Source organism: Pollicipes pollicipes, unplaced genomic scaffold (genome assembly GCF_011947565.3).
Source record: "Pollicipes pollicipes isolate AB1234 unplaced genomic scaffold, Ppol_2.1 Scaffold_6138;HRSCAF=7277_pilon_pilon_pilon, whole genome shotgun sequence".
Lineage (NCBI taxonomy): Eukaryota > Metazoa > Arthropoda > Thecostraca > Pollicipedomorpha > Pollicipedidae > Pollicipes > Pollicipes pollicipes.
In genome coordinates, this window is record NW_023596818.1 from 14,778,697 (window position 1) to 14,795,275 (window position 16,579).

At 50.5% G+C, this 16,579-nt stretch overlaps 3 protein-coding genes across 6 annotated transcripts; 1 reads left to right on the forward strand and 2 right to left on the reverse strand.

Annotated features, from left to right (window-relative positions):
* Positions 1-3,500: 3,500 nt before the first annotated feature.
* Positions 3,501-4,450, reverse strand: LOC119105341 (glutathione S-transferase 1). Its single transcript, XM_037228810.1, has 2 exons — positions 3,812-4,450; positions 3,501-3,751 (listed from the first exon to the last, which is right to left on the reverse strand). Exons 1-2 carry the CDS (start codon positions 4,272-4,274, stop codon positions 3,501-3,503), a joined length of 714 nt encoding a protein of 237 aa, XP_037084705.1. The 5' UTR covers positions 4,275-4,450.
* A 728-nt stretch (positions 4,451-5,178) lies between these two features.
* LOC119106427 (uncharacterized) lies at positions 5,179-8,750 on the forward strand. The gene is made up of 2 exons (XM_037230071.1): positions 5,179-5,192; positions 7,230-8,750. Exon 2 carries the CDS (start codon positions 7,239-7,241, stop codon positions 8,034-8,036), a length of 798 nt encoding a protein of 265 aa, XP_037085966.1. The 5' UTR covers positions 5,179-5,192; positions 7,230-7,238; the 3' UTR covers positions 8,037-8,750.
* Positions 8,751-9,796: 1,046 nt separating this feature from the next.
* mRpL47 (mitochondrial ribosomal protein L47) lies at positions 9,797-15,635 on the reverse strand. Of its 4 annotated transcripts, none has more exons than XM_037229330.1 (7): positions 15,592-15,635; positions 13,823-14,030; positions 13,065-13,211; positions 11,796-11,895; positions 11,398-11,521; positions 10,990-11,143; positions 9,797-10,103 (listed from the first exon to the last, which is right to left on the reverse strand). In XM_037229330.1, exons 2-7 carry the CDS (start codon positions 13,831-13,833, stop codon positions 9,959-9,961), a joined length of 681 nt encoding a protein of 226 aa, XP_037085225.1. In that variant the 5' UTR covers positions 13,834-14,030; positions 15,592-15,635; the 3' UTR covers positions 9,797-9,958. The 4 variants fall into 4 exon arrangements, with proteins under 4 accessions (XP_037085225.1, XP_037085222.1, XP_037085223.1 ...); XM_037229327.1 differs by having other exon boundaries at positions 15,468-15,633; XM_037229328.1 differs by having other exon boundaries at positions 15,455-15,633.
* Between the last annotated feature and the right edge of the window lie 944 nt (positions 15,636-16,579).

Consider the following 16,579-nt stretch of genomic DNA (forward strand, 5'->3'; position numbering starts at 1 on the left):
GTTTGCTTCAAGCTTTGTAAATGTCAATAAACGTACACTTTTCCTCACATACATAATTACACCAATTTAAAATAACATCATCCAGGCGTGAAATGGTCTGAACAGGCCGAAACGCCTCAAACAAATAAATGAAATGAAATGAAAAAAACAGTGGTGCTCAAGCGGATGTGCAGTGCATACCGCGCAGGAGAATCCGTGCACGGGATTAGGCACGGCGGCTAGTTCACCAGGCGCATGTAGGCCTGTCCACCGTTATCCATTCTTCTTCATACTATATCCCTAAAATGATCATGTCTCGTCGAAAGGTCTGAAAAGAACCCAAACAACCAGTCGTGGCAAAGTTTTACATAGCTTTCACCACGTTGGCTGAGAGCAAATTGACGGTCATGATATCTTCAAGTCGTCCTCACGGACGCCATATATGAATGACCAGACAATTACATGTTTCACTTTAGCTTGAACGCTGCATGGCCAGTGGAATGGCAAGATTTGAATGACGTTATCTTGGTGTCATGTAAGCCTGGGTAGCCTTGAAACTGTACGCGCGAAAAAGTCTACGCATCTTTGCGAGCGTATAGCTCAGAGGCTGTGAACTGCACCGAATGGTATTCAAGATGGCTATCCCGGTTCAACGCCGCATACAGATGTAGAAACTCCCTCAAAGTTGTTCTTGGTGCTCTCATAGTCATGTTACTGGTCTCCAAATGAATCATTTCATTGTCGTCTTGTGAAAGCTGGTTTGAATAGGTGCCATCTTCGAGATATGTATTTGGAAAACTTATGAATTAAAATATGTGAGGCTCCACTACAATTTCGTGCAAAATTGTTTGGTCAAGTCTTGCAACAATGAGGCAGCTGAAGCGGAGAAAAATCCTTAAGTTGCATTTAAGCGTAAAATACAACAAAAAGCTGCAATCTACAAACCTTCATCCCTCATTTATGTGCGAGCATGTCTTGCGCCCGCGCATATCTCGCGGGGGGGAGGGAGCTGAACAAACCAACTGAATGGGAAACTACACTCTGAACCAATGCAGACCAGAAACGCGCCTACAGACTTTGTAAAGGAGTTAGTAAAATCAGGAATCAGGGTCTCGTGTTTGTGAGAGGCGTGAGCCAGGACATCGAGAACCAGGCACCTGTCTGGTTGAGCATAATTCGCCACGTGAAGGATTTCCCCAGATCATTTTCGTGTCTGACCAGCCCCTGCCACATTCCAGACGCTGCTGCTCGCGCTGACCGCTGCCGGTCTGGTGCTGGTCTTTGCCGCGGATGATGTTCCTGTTGCCTCTGAGGAGGATTCCGAGGTGACCGCGCCTGCCGCTGAGGATAAGGACGGCGCGGACCAGGACGGTGCTGAGACCTTGCTCCTGCTGAAGCACCTGTTCAGGCCTCGGTATCATTTTCACTACGGGTAAGCATTTGCATCGAGCTGAGTGCGCTTTTTGGGCTATCACTGTCTGTGGAACGTTCTGCTGTATGGACGTTCCGAACTATGCTCCGAGTAGGTGGCTACTTTCAAACACCGGGTTGCCGGTGGCGTGGCTCAGACATGACAAGGCAGATAAACTAAATCCCTTGATATCAACTAAGTGTCTCGAGCTATGTCATAAGGCGCTGCTTATGCAACATACCCACGTATGCGATGTATATGGTATGCGATGCGGGTCTTAGCACCAGTGCCCTCGTTTCGTAGCCCCGTGTAGGATGTCGGTCTGGTATTGGCCTTCGCTTCAAGCAGGCTAGTGGTTAGCTCGTACCAGCGAGAAGTAAGCTCGCACCAGCTGCTAGTTAGCTCGTACCAGCTAGCGCTTACTGTACCTGTTGGTGTCATCTGCGTTCTAACGTCGTACTCCGTTGCTCCACAGGCCTCACTTCAATCCGTACCCGTACGCTCCTTACAGCTACCCTGGCTATTACCATCACACATGGTGACAGTCAGCGAGCAAGGCGATCTGACATCACGTGACGCGTGACGCGATCATCAACTCTCCACCGTTGCGTTGGGAACGATCCGACGTTGTAGTGGTTCTGTTGTCTCTTGCGCATTGTTCAATGCGTATCCTGGGCATTTATGCATGTGGACTTTCAACGATGCGAATACATGTGTTTGGCTGCGATGAACGTGTTTGGATAGGGAAATGGAATACGGCTCACGGTTTCCTGGTTCAAACCACACATCTGCCAGCTGGATCATTCAGATGAGGCATTAGGATTATTTGACTTGCTGTTGTTTATGTCACGAAGACAGGACCTGTGATGACTATAGACGATTTTGGTTTCATTCTGCTGATGCTATGAGCCGAAAGGTGTGTTACCCCGACAGCAGCTGCCCGTGGCGTCGTCAGGGGGCTTTTGGAGTAGTGTCCTCCCCCTCCCTCCCTGGAGGTTACCTCCCTCCCCTCGAGGCCGAAGACCCCAGCACCTTTTAGTAGCTAACGCCCGTAGGGTCTTAAAGCATAAAAGCAGAGCTTCTCGGCGCTAACATAGGACCTCGAGCCCCGAGAATATAAACGTTTCCGAGTTCAAAAACAGGACCACATGTGTGAGGAAGCATGGGACTCCTTGGCCGAAGCAACCGCACATCACCAGCATTGGTTCGCTCATAGGTGAAATTATGACTTCCTCACTCACCACTACAGTCTCGCACACCACAGAAGAGCTGACGAATACTGGAGAATGAGTGGTGAATGCATGCGGGGCAAGCGCATTAAATTAACCAACGCATTCCAACATTATTGCAAGCCGCGAGCCGGCGTTCAGCAATTATAACGGTTCGTGCAGCAGCGCGTGCAGGACAACTCAAAATCTAAAATGAAAAAGCATGACAGCGCGATGTACGCGCACGAAATGTCTTGGGTATTGTACAAGTACATCACAGCTTTGCTTGACGAGTCTGCCTCGGTGTTTGAAATGTTGACATTTGTGCATACGCCTGCAAGTGAACGTCAAAATTGATACGGGCACCGTTCCCGGCGACCCTCCCTCTTGAACATACCACCCGGGACATTAGCATTGCAAGCGGTGCAATCCTGGAAAAAAGACATTTATTGTCCCTGTGCTGAATAATACATATTCCGACCTTTCCAAAGTTAACGCTCAAATTTAGAGCAACACGGATTAACAATAGAGTTGGTGCCACACCACAGATGCGTCGCATGACTGAAGTCACAGGCGCCACAGTTGGGCGTTTCCCGTGTCCTATTTCAAACCCGAAACGCCGTTCCTGGACAGGTGCGCCGGCTCACAGCTCGCTCCGCCCGGCTCACAGCTCGCTCCGGCCGGCTCACAGCTCGCTCCGGCCGGTTCGCAGCTCACTCCGGCCGGCTCACAGCTCGCTCCGGCCGGCTCACAGCTCACTCCGCCCGGCTCACAGCTCGCTCCGGCCGGTTCGCAGCCCATTCCGGCCGGCTCACAGCTCGCTCCGTCCGGCTCACAGCTCACTCCGGCCGGCTCACAGCTCGCTCCGGCCGGCTCACAGCTCACTCCGGCCGGCTCACAGCTCACTCCGCCGGACTCACAGCTCGTCCCCGCGCTTCCTCCTCGCCCGATCCCTCGCGGGCCTGCGTAAGCTCCCAGTCGGTCGTCAGCTGGCGCAGGATGGCGGCGTACTGCTCACTGCCGTGCTCCGCTTGGGCCAGCGCCGGCGCTCGAGCCTGCACGGCTGCGTACCAGGCGCGCACGGCCGCGTAAGGCCGCAGGTCGACGAGCAGCGCGCGGGCCTGCGCCACGCTCGTCGCCAGCCCCAGGTCGGCTAGCGATAGCGCCGCGCCGGTGACGAACGTCGCACGCTGCAGCTGCGTCTCCAGCACGCCCAGCGCCTCGTGGATAGCAGGCAGGGCGGCGGCCGCCGGACGACCGGCGCGGCGCTCCACCACCGGCAGGTGGTAGCCCTTGAGCCGCTGCCAGAGACAGGTCAGGTCGAACAGCAGCCAGCGGTGGCAGGAGGCGCGCGCGCGCGGCTCCGGCGGGTAGAGCGCGAGGCCGCGCGGCCCAGCTCGCTCGGCGAGGTACGTCATGATGGCCCGGCTCTCGGTCAAGATGAAGCCATCCGGCTCCACCAGCACCGGCAACTGGTGCAGCGGGTTCACACCCAGGAAGCTCCCCGTCATTTGCTCGTTTTTCATGACGTCGACCCGCACCAGCTGAAGCTCAGTCTCCATGTTCAGGTAGCTTGCCGTCAGCAGCACCGCCTGGCATGGCGGCGGGACGGGATCCCAGTACAGTTTCATCTTCGTCCCGTTAGATGGGTCTGTATTCGCATGGTCGCGGGACATGCTGCCGAGTGTTGCGGGTGGGCGAATCTGCCTGACGATCTCACAGGAATTTACGATATTTTGGGCTCACCGATCAAAAAAACAGACACATAGACCAATTCTGAACACAGTTTCCCGAAGAACACCGCAAGTCCAGCGCCTCCCAGTCGTCGAACCCACCCGCCCGACTTTCTCACGCCGCCACAGATCCAACGCTGCACTCCCGCCCGTCTGAATGCCCTTGACCTTGAGGTGCCGGCCAGCCGCGGGATGTCTTCTCTAAAAGGTTTGCTGCGATTGTGTAAGGGAAGTCAGGTTTGAGAAAGTAGCAAGGGTCCATGTGATACTATTTTTTTAAATTCATATTCTACCTTTTACAGTTGTTGGAAAGCAGCGGTGTGCAATTCGCCGGGTGTAAATTGTTAAGTTACGTGGACTGTAGGGTAAGCGCCGCGAGAAATGTGCTTAGGCTGGCATGAATTCTTTGAATACAGAAGATTAAACCACACTGGATGCGAATTAAACAACGCACCATGACATGGATCCATCTAGAATCTTAGAGACAGAACCGACATTGATCGTAAAATCGAAGTCCGAACTAGATATCGCCATGCGCCTCACGGCGTTGTGTTATCGATTTACACACACGGGCATTTTTTAATTGTTCATTCTCTCCATGTGCGATTCGCTCAACCTGCCTTAAATATATGAAGCTCCTGTTCTTGAGTTATTAGCACATACACCATAGTCTCTGGGAAAGGATTACAGCGTAAAGGAAAGTATTTATGGCAATCGCTTTTCTTGGTAAGTTGCAGCTTGAGTACAAACACAATGACAGTGCGCTACAGACGATTGATGGCGCCATTAAATACGCAAAACCGCGTTGGTATCCAGGGCCGTGTATACTGCACGTTTTAGGTACAGCCTCTGGGGACATCGGTGAGGTTGCGATTGGGGATTGGTGGCTGTTGCTGTTGCTGAAAGTTGCTGCTGTTGCTGCTGAAATTGCCGCCGGAGGTGCGGAAGCCTTGCCTTTAAAAGTGTGGTTGATTTGAATGATTGCTGAATGGAACTCATCGTGGAATACCAATGAATGAAATTCAATCGGCATTCCCCTGAGGGCCCCACGGTTAGTGTTAGGGCGGTCACTGTCACGCCCACCACACTCAATTTTCCACTCATATTGCTCACCATGCTTGCATCCATACTGGTGTGCTGTCAGATGTAGTGAGAGTGGGAGGTGCAAACAGATATTCTGGTGCAATGTGTTGAATCTGGTGTTAGCCTTTTTCATCCATCTGTGTTCACTCTTGTGTTTGTAGGTTAGCTAAAAGGAAGGTTTCTCTTGGATTTTATTCATTAAAAACAGTTTCATCATCTATGTTTTTCAATAATGATTGCTGTAAAAACTTGATGTTTCCCAATGATGAATGGCCACAGGGTAAGATTGTACTTGGTTCAGAAGTTCTGTTCTGGAACTTTTAAAAGCTGAGGTAAAATTTTGAAGGGAGATAGAAGTTGATGGCAAAATATTTAAGTGTAAATAATTTTCACTAAACATGGAAAATATGTTGGGTAGGAAGGCATCTCCCTACATCTTAATACCACACATTCTTTCAACATTGTCAGGGGTTTAGTCTCCTATTAATTTGGGGGCTCTAACCCCATCCCTTGAGACTTGGGCTCCACCATCTCTTCTACAGCTTTATGAAAGAAGTGTGCCCAAATATATGAGGAAACTCAGTTATTGGGATAGTTTTGTAGATAGGTTGTCATTTTTACTGCTTTTCCACTTATAGAAATATATATGTATATATACAAACATATATATATATATATATATATATATATATATATATATTCTCAAGCCTTCTATCTTTTGGAACATATTGTTTACTCCCCTCCAGATGAATGTAAAAAATTATCTCACCTTCCTGCTTCTGTATGATGCACCCCTGGGATTGTCGGGTTTCATATTCACCTGCCAACAGTGGCACTCACTGGTTGTGGAACTGGACCACTTTCCCATATATGTAACAGTCCATATAATTCCTGCTCCAGCAAACACAGAAGAGACCTACACATATTCTAGGGATTATTCAAAACCAAATGCTTTGCTCCTCACCAGCCTTTTTTTAGACTCATGGAGCACATGTCTTGAGCAACAATGTGATACAGCAACTGACTTGGATGATTTTGGAAGCTAAAACAATATTTCAAAGTGTGCAAGAATTGTTCAAATTTAATGTTGTGTTCAAAATTGCAAAGCAAAAATGGGATTATAACTGGTATAGATGGGGGTATAAACCTAGCATGGTAATAGCATAGATAGATGACAGGAAGTAAATTTTTACAGCATGAAGTACAATAATTAGTCACAAAAATGTACCCCTCCTAACGCCACTTGCAGGCATATCAGTGTTGAAACCAATTGAAACATTCATAATTTAGTCATCTTGCACCCAAAGTTTGTGGATCAACAAAATGACCTGGTTGATGTATCTCAAACATCACACTAAGGCTTCAAATAGAAGGCACCTTCATCTCAGCTACAATATATAGTGCATGTCTGAGCAACATTGATGATTCAGTGGTTGCCCACCATTTACAAAAAAAAACTGCCCACTTGCAGACAATTCGTCGGACTTAAGTGCTGCCAAGATCTCCTCTCCATACCATATAGTACGTTGGTATGGCTTCCCCGGCGAAGCGTGTGGTAAATCCAGCGGAATTGAGTAGCTGAGCGAGATGTGCCGTGGTGGTGATCTCAGTTACGCATTCCTGTCTGCCTTTTGCGGACAAGGTGCTGCGATTTAACCTTTGCCTTCGCGTCTTTCAGGTCTACATCTGCATTTCACTGATGTGATACACATGATACCGATGATGGGGAGATAGTCTGACCATTGTTCATCATCCCCCGTGCGCATCCGGGAGCACCCGTAGCAGAAGTGACATGTTCCCGCCTTCACCTGGCAGTGCCACGCCATGTCTTGGTACCTCGCGCGGCGGGACGCGTGCCGTGAGGACACTGAGTACGCCGCGGCCCGCGCGCTCCTGCAGCTCAGCTGGCAGGAGCGGCAGGCGGGCGACGGTCCGCAGATGACGCTGGACGAGCTCGACCGACTGAAGCTGCGACTGCCGGACACGGTCGAGCAGCCGCTGCGGGCGCGCCTGCAGACCGCGCTGGCTGAGCGCCGCCTGCTGGAGGTCGCACGCGGGCCCGGCGGACCTTCCCAGCTGCTGGCTCTGCTCGAGCAGCGCTGCGTGAGCGGCGCCGAGCGGGTTGCCCTCGTACGCGGCATGAAGGCGATCTTCGAGGATGCGAGTGGGCCGGGACCCTCGGCCGGAGCGTCCGCCCGTGCCGGCCGCGGTTCTGGACGTGCTCCGCCCGCTGTCCAATGGCGTACGCCCTGCAACTGGCTTGCGAGCTGGGGCAGCCTGTGGGCCTCCTCGAGGACGCGCGGCCCGGCTCGGACGCCGTCGTCCGGCTCCTCACTCACTACTTCGACGGCCGGGGAGCAGCGGGCCGACGCGGTGGCGGAGTTGAGCGACGCTGTGAGGAGGGTGGGACTCGACAGTGTGGCCGACCGCCTCGGCGCCCTTCGTCGACCCCGGAGGAGTTCCGGACGCGGTAGTGACCACGCTGGGTGTCGCCCGGCTTCAGTCTTTTGCTGTAGAAGACTGTCTGAAGGCCGTCTTCTATGGTCGCCGTTGGCATTGCTTCCGGTGGTGGTGCTGATCGTGACCCCCGTCGTGACCGCGATGCGTTTGATCGAGGGATGACTTCCGTCTCTGCACCAAGTAGTTTTGGGTTTATTAGGTAGAAGCGCTTGTTTTGAACGTATGGGAATTGGTGGTAAGACCTAGCTCAGGAACAATACGCGCCTCATGGTTCAGGTTCCGGTCTCCTCGTCCATTGGACCATTGTTCGTATATGTCGTACATTTGTTGAAACGTTTAGTTGTATAGCTGTATAGGTGCCCCAACTGTATAGTCGTCCGAGCTCAAACTAGTCTGTGCCAAGGTCGCCGGTTCTGTTCTTCACTCCCCCAGAGAATGATTCGGTAGGGACCGCCGTCGGTCAAACGAACCGCCGCCATGACACTGCTGGGATGGTGCAGTATCTCATGTAACTCATCCGGCTAAGTGTACGGAGCTGCGGGGTGTATTAGGATTTACTAAAATTGAGTCTGCAACTTGGTCTGTACCGAAAGCAGCAGGACTGAATGCACTGACACTGTGCATCGAACTGGCATACATGCTGTGATGTAAATTAAGTGAAATAGATATCCACATCCATATCTAGGTCAGATTTTGCCGCAGGACGCAAAAACCAGTACAGAGGCGGCTCCATAGCAATGTCATGCAACTAATTTTCCTCGGATGAGGTCAGGTTTTACAGTTTTGATATTCTCTATTTAACTGTAGTTCACACTGGTGTGTTGATTTAAAAAATGTCATCAATATGCAATAAAAATAAGACATGGAACTGATGGAGCCCATTTGTTTGTGACATGAAACTGACGGAGCCCATATGTTTGTGACATGAAACTGATGGAGCCCATATGTTTGTGACATGCAAAACTTCACGATCGGCGTGAAGAGTGCGGAAAACAAACCTTCGGTAGGTTGATATTGCAACTCTACTTGGCCGCAAATCAGCGCAAATCCTATCCAGAGGCAGTTAATATACATTTCAGGCGCTACCGAAATAGACTTATTGGACATAGACTTGCAGGAAAGACCATGACCGAGGACCGGGGGCGAGCGGATCGCACAGGCGTTGACCTGACTGGGCAGGTCAGTTCCGTACAGTGCTGCCGGGCGGGCAGATCACTGACCAACGCGGTCAGCAAAGCAGATGACGGTTCCTATGCAATCTTCAGTCACGCAACGTAGCAGAAAACAAAGCAACGAAGAATTATTGAGCAATGGTATAGCTATAAGTTGTTTTCACAAACCGTGAGACGTCACAGCGTCGGCTCACCGTTGGAATGGGCAACGCACCTGTCAGGGGCGCGGCAGCCGGTGCAGCATGTTAACACCCTGATCAAGGTGTGGTTCGGACCGTGTGTCTGCCGTGACTTCTGGCCGAGCCACTTCCGCTCTACACCCCAAGCGGTGCAAAAATGTACGTGCAACTAGTTGGCAGTAGTGACATGGCGAACACCTAATTAATTCGCACCTCGTGTCCAAGGTGATGGTGGCGATGTCACGTAAGTGTGTGAAGGGATTTCACGCGTCGGCCAGTGACCCGCACCCCAAACGATACCGTTGCAGCCGCATGAGTAGGGCTGTCTGTGAGCGGGGCATACTCGCACTCCTCTAAAGCTATTCCGTGCTGAGCTCGGGTGACAACTTCCCGGGCCGCTCGCACACTTGAGTCGCCGCTGACCCGGACGGGGTCTGGCGTCGCTTTACTCAGATACTGCAGAGATGACGTCACGCATTCATCTGCCTCCGCCCCGTCGGAAGTACAGACGGGATCAGGCCCCGACCAGCGCCCCAACAATGAGCGTCCACCAGGGAGCCTACACAAGGCGTCGAACCGCACTCGTTGTATTCCAGTGGTGAAGCACGCAACAATGCCTGACATCCGCATCCGCACCCGGCACTCACTCGGCTCCTCTTCAGAACCTCATCTCACCACATGAACGCGTGTCTTTTCGCGGAGGGCACCTTCGCGTCCGGCCGCCGCCGCCGCCTCACGCGCTGTTCTCACAGTTGCCGCGCAGCCGCTTGTCGCGCCGGACCTTGTCCAGGTCGACGTCCGGGTACTTCTCGCGCAGCAGGTCGTCGTCCAGGTCTGGGAACCTCTTCAGCAGGCCGATGACGTGCCGGTGCTGACGCCTGCCGGCAGCGAGTGTCACTCGTGAGGTCGCCACCGGCTGTCGGGACACCGCCCCGCGCGGCTCCAACGGCGCGCACGCGGCTTCTCGAGACCCCACCGGGACTCGTGAGTGGTAACTGCTGGGCCCTGTCATGCTGTTTGTCAATATGATTCGCTGCGGTCTATGGTGGTTGGCTACGGTCTATGGTGGTCTAAAGCACCAAGAGTGGTGCCGTCCCTAGCTCGGTGAGCCGCCCTCTTCCGAACCCAGCACAGGTGTCAGGTCCGAGACTGGAGGAGATGCCTTTTCGGTAAAAGGCGGGGGAGGACCGGACCCCGTCCCCGGCCTCTCCGGCTAAACCCTGAATCAGCAAACGGAATCCTCCCACTTCTTCGGGTTGCACCATAATTCGGCTGCTTGGGGCAGGACCTCAGCTCCTCTTTTTTATTCTTTTTTATAAATTTATCCCGAATGGTTTGTATGGGTGACTTCGGATTCAGAGTACCTGCTAAGCATAGCTTGATGCCTGTACCCCGAACCCACCACCCAAGCGTGCCGTCCAGTTCAACAGCTAATTTTGTCTCTGCCCTTTCGCCAGACAGGAATGCGGAGGGTTTTACGTGCCGCACAATGCTACGACACGGCCGCCTCTGGTCTGGGTTGAACTTCGTTGGCCAGCTGCCAGCTGGCCTTTCCATTTCAGTCGGGTCAAACAATGCGCCCACTCTGGGACTCGTACCCAGTGCCGCTGGATTACGAGTCCAGCACCTTTCCCCAAGACCCTTTACTGAAAAGGTCAAAGGCTAAGGCCTTCGGATTGCCACCGCTACCAGAGGGCCCATCCAATGCACCCTAGGGGAGAGAAGGGCATCACCATCAGTGACGACATTCTAACTCCCACGCACCTGGCCTGCCTGTTGGCCTCGGTGCGCTCCGCCTCGCGCCGCAGCTTCAGGAAGTTAGCCACGTCGCGGTTGACGTATGGCCGCGCCGGCCGCACCCGGTTCTCCTCCGTCTCCGGCTCCACATGCTCCTCCAGCGGCCGGTCCGTCAGGATACCTGCCGCGGGGCGCGGCGCGACGTGAGCTGAGCGGGAGCGCCCGGACAACGCACGCGAAGATCCCACGAAGGCGTCGTTTTGACTGGCCATTGCGTCCGCGCTGTGGTCGGTGTTCATTCAGACAAGCGAGGTGGGCCACGAGCGGCAGCGCCGGCTACCGCGACCACGTGAAGCGATATTTCGTCCACACTGTCCGTCCGTCTCGCGGCCCTTCCGACCACGCGGCGATGGCCAGAGCGTGCCCGTCACGTACCGAACTGGTTCCTCTCGTGGCGCACCGGGCGGCAGCCATCCTCGGCCTCCGACACCTCCAGCTGCCAGTAGGCCTTGTTGCGCTCCTTCACCACCAGCTCCAGGTTCTGCATGCTCTCGTTCACCTGGCGACACGCTTCACGCGTCACGAAGCGGCAGTGCATGCCGCTCCCGCGTTCCGTGGCGTTTACCGGAATATGTCACTACTAAGAGCCACTGAAAGATAATAACCTGAACCGTGACAGAACAAGGGGCGAAGGCCTGCTTACCCCCTTGTGGGTGCATCACACTGCAAGTAAATTCTAAAAATGTCTTGTGGAGGTGAATAAAGAATAAAACATCCCAAACATGCAGCACATACGTACTGTCTCTGTTTCTAACATACAGTTCCATTCACACCTTATCGATACGTTCCGGGTTAGGAAACAGCTCCTTCTCCGTCTTTTCGTAGAAGTGCTCTGCTGTCAGCAGCATGTTCCGCTCCTTCAGCAGCACGTACCTGAAAGAGACATACCTCGCGGTTAAAAAGACCTAAAAATGGTTACTCAGTACACAATGGTTACATACAACTATACATATGTCCATCGCTGCGAACCATATTTCACCATCATGTGATATATTTTAACAACGTCACGCATTTGGTATCAGAACTGTACGTCAGCGCGATCAACTGCCAGAGGTCACCAAAGCATGCTCTGACATCACAATATGGGTCTCGCCCATTGGCCACGTGCCAGCGGTTTCATCCGAATGGCACAGCGCAGAGCCGCGCCGATCCCAGCAGTGGGAAGAACTTCAGCCTGACGCAATGGTACCATCTATGTAAGCCAGGTCAAAAGATTGCGCTGCTGTCTACGGAAAGAATCGGTCCTTGTCCTTTTTTGGTCAAACTTTGTCTCTTAAAATCGCAGCGGGTACGTGGTGAAATCTTAGGCAATGCAATCGACCGAGAGCTTGGCGGGATTGCCAACTGATAACAAGCGGCAAGAACAGGCTTGACGCTCACAAATGCGAAATTTCGGGGGACTTATACTTCTGTTACTCTTACGGTTGAATGACGGCGTCAAGACCTGCACCGACCTTGATGGCGGTCGGTGCAGGGACCGTCAAGTCTGTCATGTCGGATTACCGCCCACTGTCACAACGGTGTAGACCCTAGCGTATCAGCGCCATCTCGCGGCAAGCGAAAAACGTCATGTAATGGAGGCGTGTCGCCGCGTGGCATGCCCGAACTGAGGCTTGCTGTTGACATCTACGAGCTTGTGATGTTTGCCATGCAATTCCACGCACGCGAAAATCGGCGCCGATGTCACATGACAATGTTGACATCACGACGTGGGTTCGATTTTTACTGAAGTGCATTTATCCGACAAGAACGAAAACATTTACTGAGGACAGTCATCCAAGGTTTTGCATGGCATAGCAAACATCCCCATTGTCTGTTATTTGCCAACAGTTTGGGGCAGAATGATTTCACATTCGGATGACCTGTGTAAAGCGCTAGTACACAACCAACAGAGCATGCTCAGAAAAGGCTCTTGAGCCGCTCCATTCCAGTCAAAAGCCACAGGCTTTCGACCCAAGTCCATTTGAACAAAGAGGACGATTAACTTTACTTTGAAAACGTGCACGATGTCGCGGACCCCAGTCGTGAAACCCACGACGCACCACAGTTTGTGCAGGTCCTGGTTACTCTTCAGCCTCAGCTCCTCCGCCTTCCACGCCCGTCCGACTCGGACCTCGTCCGCGCCCCAATTCTTCTCGTCGTCAAAAAACTCCATCAAATCTCTCCTGCATGTCGATGTGTACACCAGCCTGCAAACGTCAGTTTCATACCTGCGTTGCAATGTCTAGAGGTCAAACACTGATACCAACAAAAACTTTGCCATGATTATGACTGCATGCTCAACTGAAAGTGGCACAACAAATGTGAAATCGATGTTTGCTGACAACCTGCTGTGACAATTTGCCACAGCAAGATGAAATACTTGGAAGCAGCCCCATGTCAGTTGGACAGATCTGTTTCACAATCCAGGCATACCTGACATGAAGTTGGCAGCATAATTAAGAGGTCTGTGCAGCTTGCCCTTGTCAGCCCAGCAATATATCGAGCACATCCAAGTACAGAACACATATGCCCTGCACGTGTAACAGGTTCAACACCTACCCAAAAGTGTTTCATTGCACCTGGGATGCTAGTGTTGAACTTACTGAATCGGGAGAATCACGATGGGATTCAAATATGGGCATATACCAGTGCGTGCCTAATGCTTTGCCATACCTGCACTGCCAAAGAAAAACATCTAAATTTGACAGTAGCTGACAGGAAGTGAAGTAAAACCATGTGTGTAAGTCTGACTTCTTTTAATTCACATACTATGGGAAACATCTGTAAAACAGTGCCATGAGAAAAGGCTGAAACTTACCTACGCCACATACGAGACGACGAGGATACCGGGAGCAGCAGCTGATGTGCTGTTGTTGAAAATGTGATGGGCGCCTGACCGCCTGCAGATCGTCAGCTTGAAAACGACCTCAGGCATCGACTTAGTGACGAGTATGAACACATCCTGACAGCACCCCAATCAATCCACAGGCATCAAGATCCTATGCCACAGCTCACAGATGACAAGCCTGGAATGGCAAGAAGGCTGTTAATGACCATGTGGCACACAATCATATTTTGCATATTTATTCTCCCATGACAGAACAAGCAACAGCAAAAAGGCTGTTAACAACCACATGGCACAGTGTGCCAGGCACACAAGCATATCCTGCATATCTATTCTCTGATGAGAATGGGAGAATAAATATGGGAGAACATGAGAAAATGAGTGTCACCTTACAAATGGCTGGGCAGGACAGCTCAAAGGAGCAGTGGGGGAGGGTATCCTCCCTTTATGGAATGACACCAGCCCACCAACTACATTGGTCTCAAATGTGCAACATCTCCCAGCCTATTTGCCTTTGAAGTCACTGACCAAACTTGTTCCAACATCATATCATAATAACAAATATTTTAGCTTCAGTGGTCCAGCCCAATATGGGCAGTCAGCAGCACTTTATGCAGGCTTATATTGCTGTAGTCATAAATTGTGCTGCCTTGTGATCTGCAGCATAAAGAAGTACTGCTATCAGTGTTTCATAAATTTTATCCTATTTATTAAGCACATCCTAAGTACTTTCCATGCTTGTGCTGTTCTCTCACCATAGTATGTTGTTCATTACCATTTTGGCACCCAGACTGCCAGTTATCAGAGCTGCTTTAAATGCCAATGCAAGTAAATATACACTACCTTTGCAATACTGCAGAGCTATGAAAAAATGAAGATAGTATACAGTGATAGGTGCACCACCCCAAAGCAAGTAATCATGGCACCCAAGGTGAAATGAACTGTGATGAATGACAGAGATTGTGACAATTTATCAGTGTATTGGATCTTTATAAATATGAAGGCAATGCAAAGTTTTTGGCAATCTCTCCTAACATTCCTCCATAATGGACAGATTTGTATAGCTAAATGTCTCCTATCCCATTTTAGCCAGGGTATAGTATTAGCATGCACCTTGGAACCTACTATGGCCCTACTGTGTTGGTTGAGTGCTATTGCTGTCACCACCCACATTGCTGTTATTAAATCACACCATCACTAGTGGAAGATATTTAAACAGCGATCTTTTGGCATTCATACACACTCATGAAACAGCACCAGCTGAATGATGACTATAACAGGACATTTCTAACCAATTTGTTTGCGTAGGATATTGCTGAGAGGTCTTAGTTCCATCTTACAGCAATGTGACATATCTGTGCTGTTAGGCAAGTGTCTCTGGTCAATGCATTTTGAATTACTAGGCAGAGCCATAACATAGTATTGTTTAGGACTGAAATATTATTTCATGATCTAACAGGGGGCAAGAGAGACAAGTTCCCTGACCCCACCGACATTAGACGTCCGGGCTTTTGAGAATGAAGTAAACAACCATCGTTTCTAACACTAATTCCGTCAGTCGGCAAGTTTACTGGAATATATTATGTTGAATTGACATTGAATTACCGAAAGTAGTTACCCGGCTGTAATTCGCGCCACACATAAGACAAGCACCATAGCTACTGGCCACGCGTGGCAAACGAAATTATTTGTATCTATTCGTTTTCGTTACTTCGTGAAACTTCAGCTGGTTCAATATTCACAAAATGCATCTCAACTATCCCACACCGCTAGCAGCCAGCGGAGCCAACATTACGGTTCAGGTGGTCAATTGGTCTTCAATGCGTCATTATTGGACGACCGTCTACCACAATATTGACTGTGATGAACCTAGTGTGTAAATCTAAAGATGAGCTTTTCATGGCCTATATGCCATATACAATAACAAATTAAACAATTAAATATCTTTTTTTGCGAAAAAAAGACTATTATGTACTTTAATATTTTATAAACTCAAAAAAAATCATAAAAGAATATAATATTCTGAGCACATATGGCGTTTTGTTCCACACAAAACTGGACCACTGGTGCCTGCCGTGGTTGGAACGTCGTTGCCGCATTGTGAATCGTCCGTACTGCCGTCACCTGGTCCCACAGAAACGAAGCGGTCCGCCAAGGTATCTTGGATTAAGACTCATTTCATTGCCGTCTTAGTGTTGGTGCTGACTGACTGCTGTGTTATGCATGGAAGCGATGTGGACTCAGTAACCCTGTTGTTGGTGGGCTTCGTCAGTGTGTCGTCTGAAATTCCACCACTTCTTGCTGTTGGTGACGAAAGTATGTTGTGTTTTAGCTTTATGAAATGAGCTAACAATTTCTGTTCTTAGTGCACCATTGAAAGGTTCAGCAAAGTTCCGTAGGAAATGCCACGTTGCTGCTTAGACTTGGTCTAGGACATGATTAGGTACCAACAATTGGAACTGAACAAACTGAAAAATACTTCATGGTACAACAGTGTGGGCATTGAGGTTAACTTCTCACTGCAGGCATGGACTCAAGCTGTATGGCCAGTGTTAAAGCATGGTGCCTTAGCTTGCAGCATATTGAAAACCATTGTTTTTAGGAAATTGGAATGTGTGCAGACTATGATAAACTCAGAAATACTTTGAAAATTCACCCTAAGCTAAACCTCATCATATTTGAAAATTCAGCTTAAGCTATACCTAATCATATTTATTACATACATGTGTC

What these genes read in the sequence shown, in the direction of transcription:
- LOC119105341 (XM_037228810.1), bottom strand. Translation starts at nt 4,274, where the DNA reads ATGTCCCGCGACCATGCGAATACAGACCCATCTAACGGGACGAAGATG. An exon ending in TGCTATCCACGAGGCGCTGG is followed by an intron (nt 3,752 to 3,811) that starts GCGTGCTGGAGA and finishes CGCTATCGCTAG; the next exon opens with CCGACCTGGGGCTGGCGACG.
- LOC119106427 (XM_037230071.1), top strand. Translation starts at nt 7,239, where the DNA reads ATGTCTTGGTACCTCGCGCGGCGGGACGCGTGCCGTGAGGACACTGAG.
- mRpL47 (XM_037229330.1), bottom strand. An exon ending in CCACGAGAGGAACCAGTTCG is followed by an intron (nt 11,144 to 11,397) that starts GTACGTGACGGG and finishes GCCCCGCGGCAG; the next exon opens with GTATCCTGACGGACCGGCCG. An exon ending in GAGGCCAACAGGCAGGCCAG is followed by an intron (nt 10,104 to 10,989) that starts GTGCGTGGGAGT and finishes CGCTGCCGGCAG; the next exon opens with GCGTCAGCACCGGCACGTCA.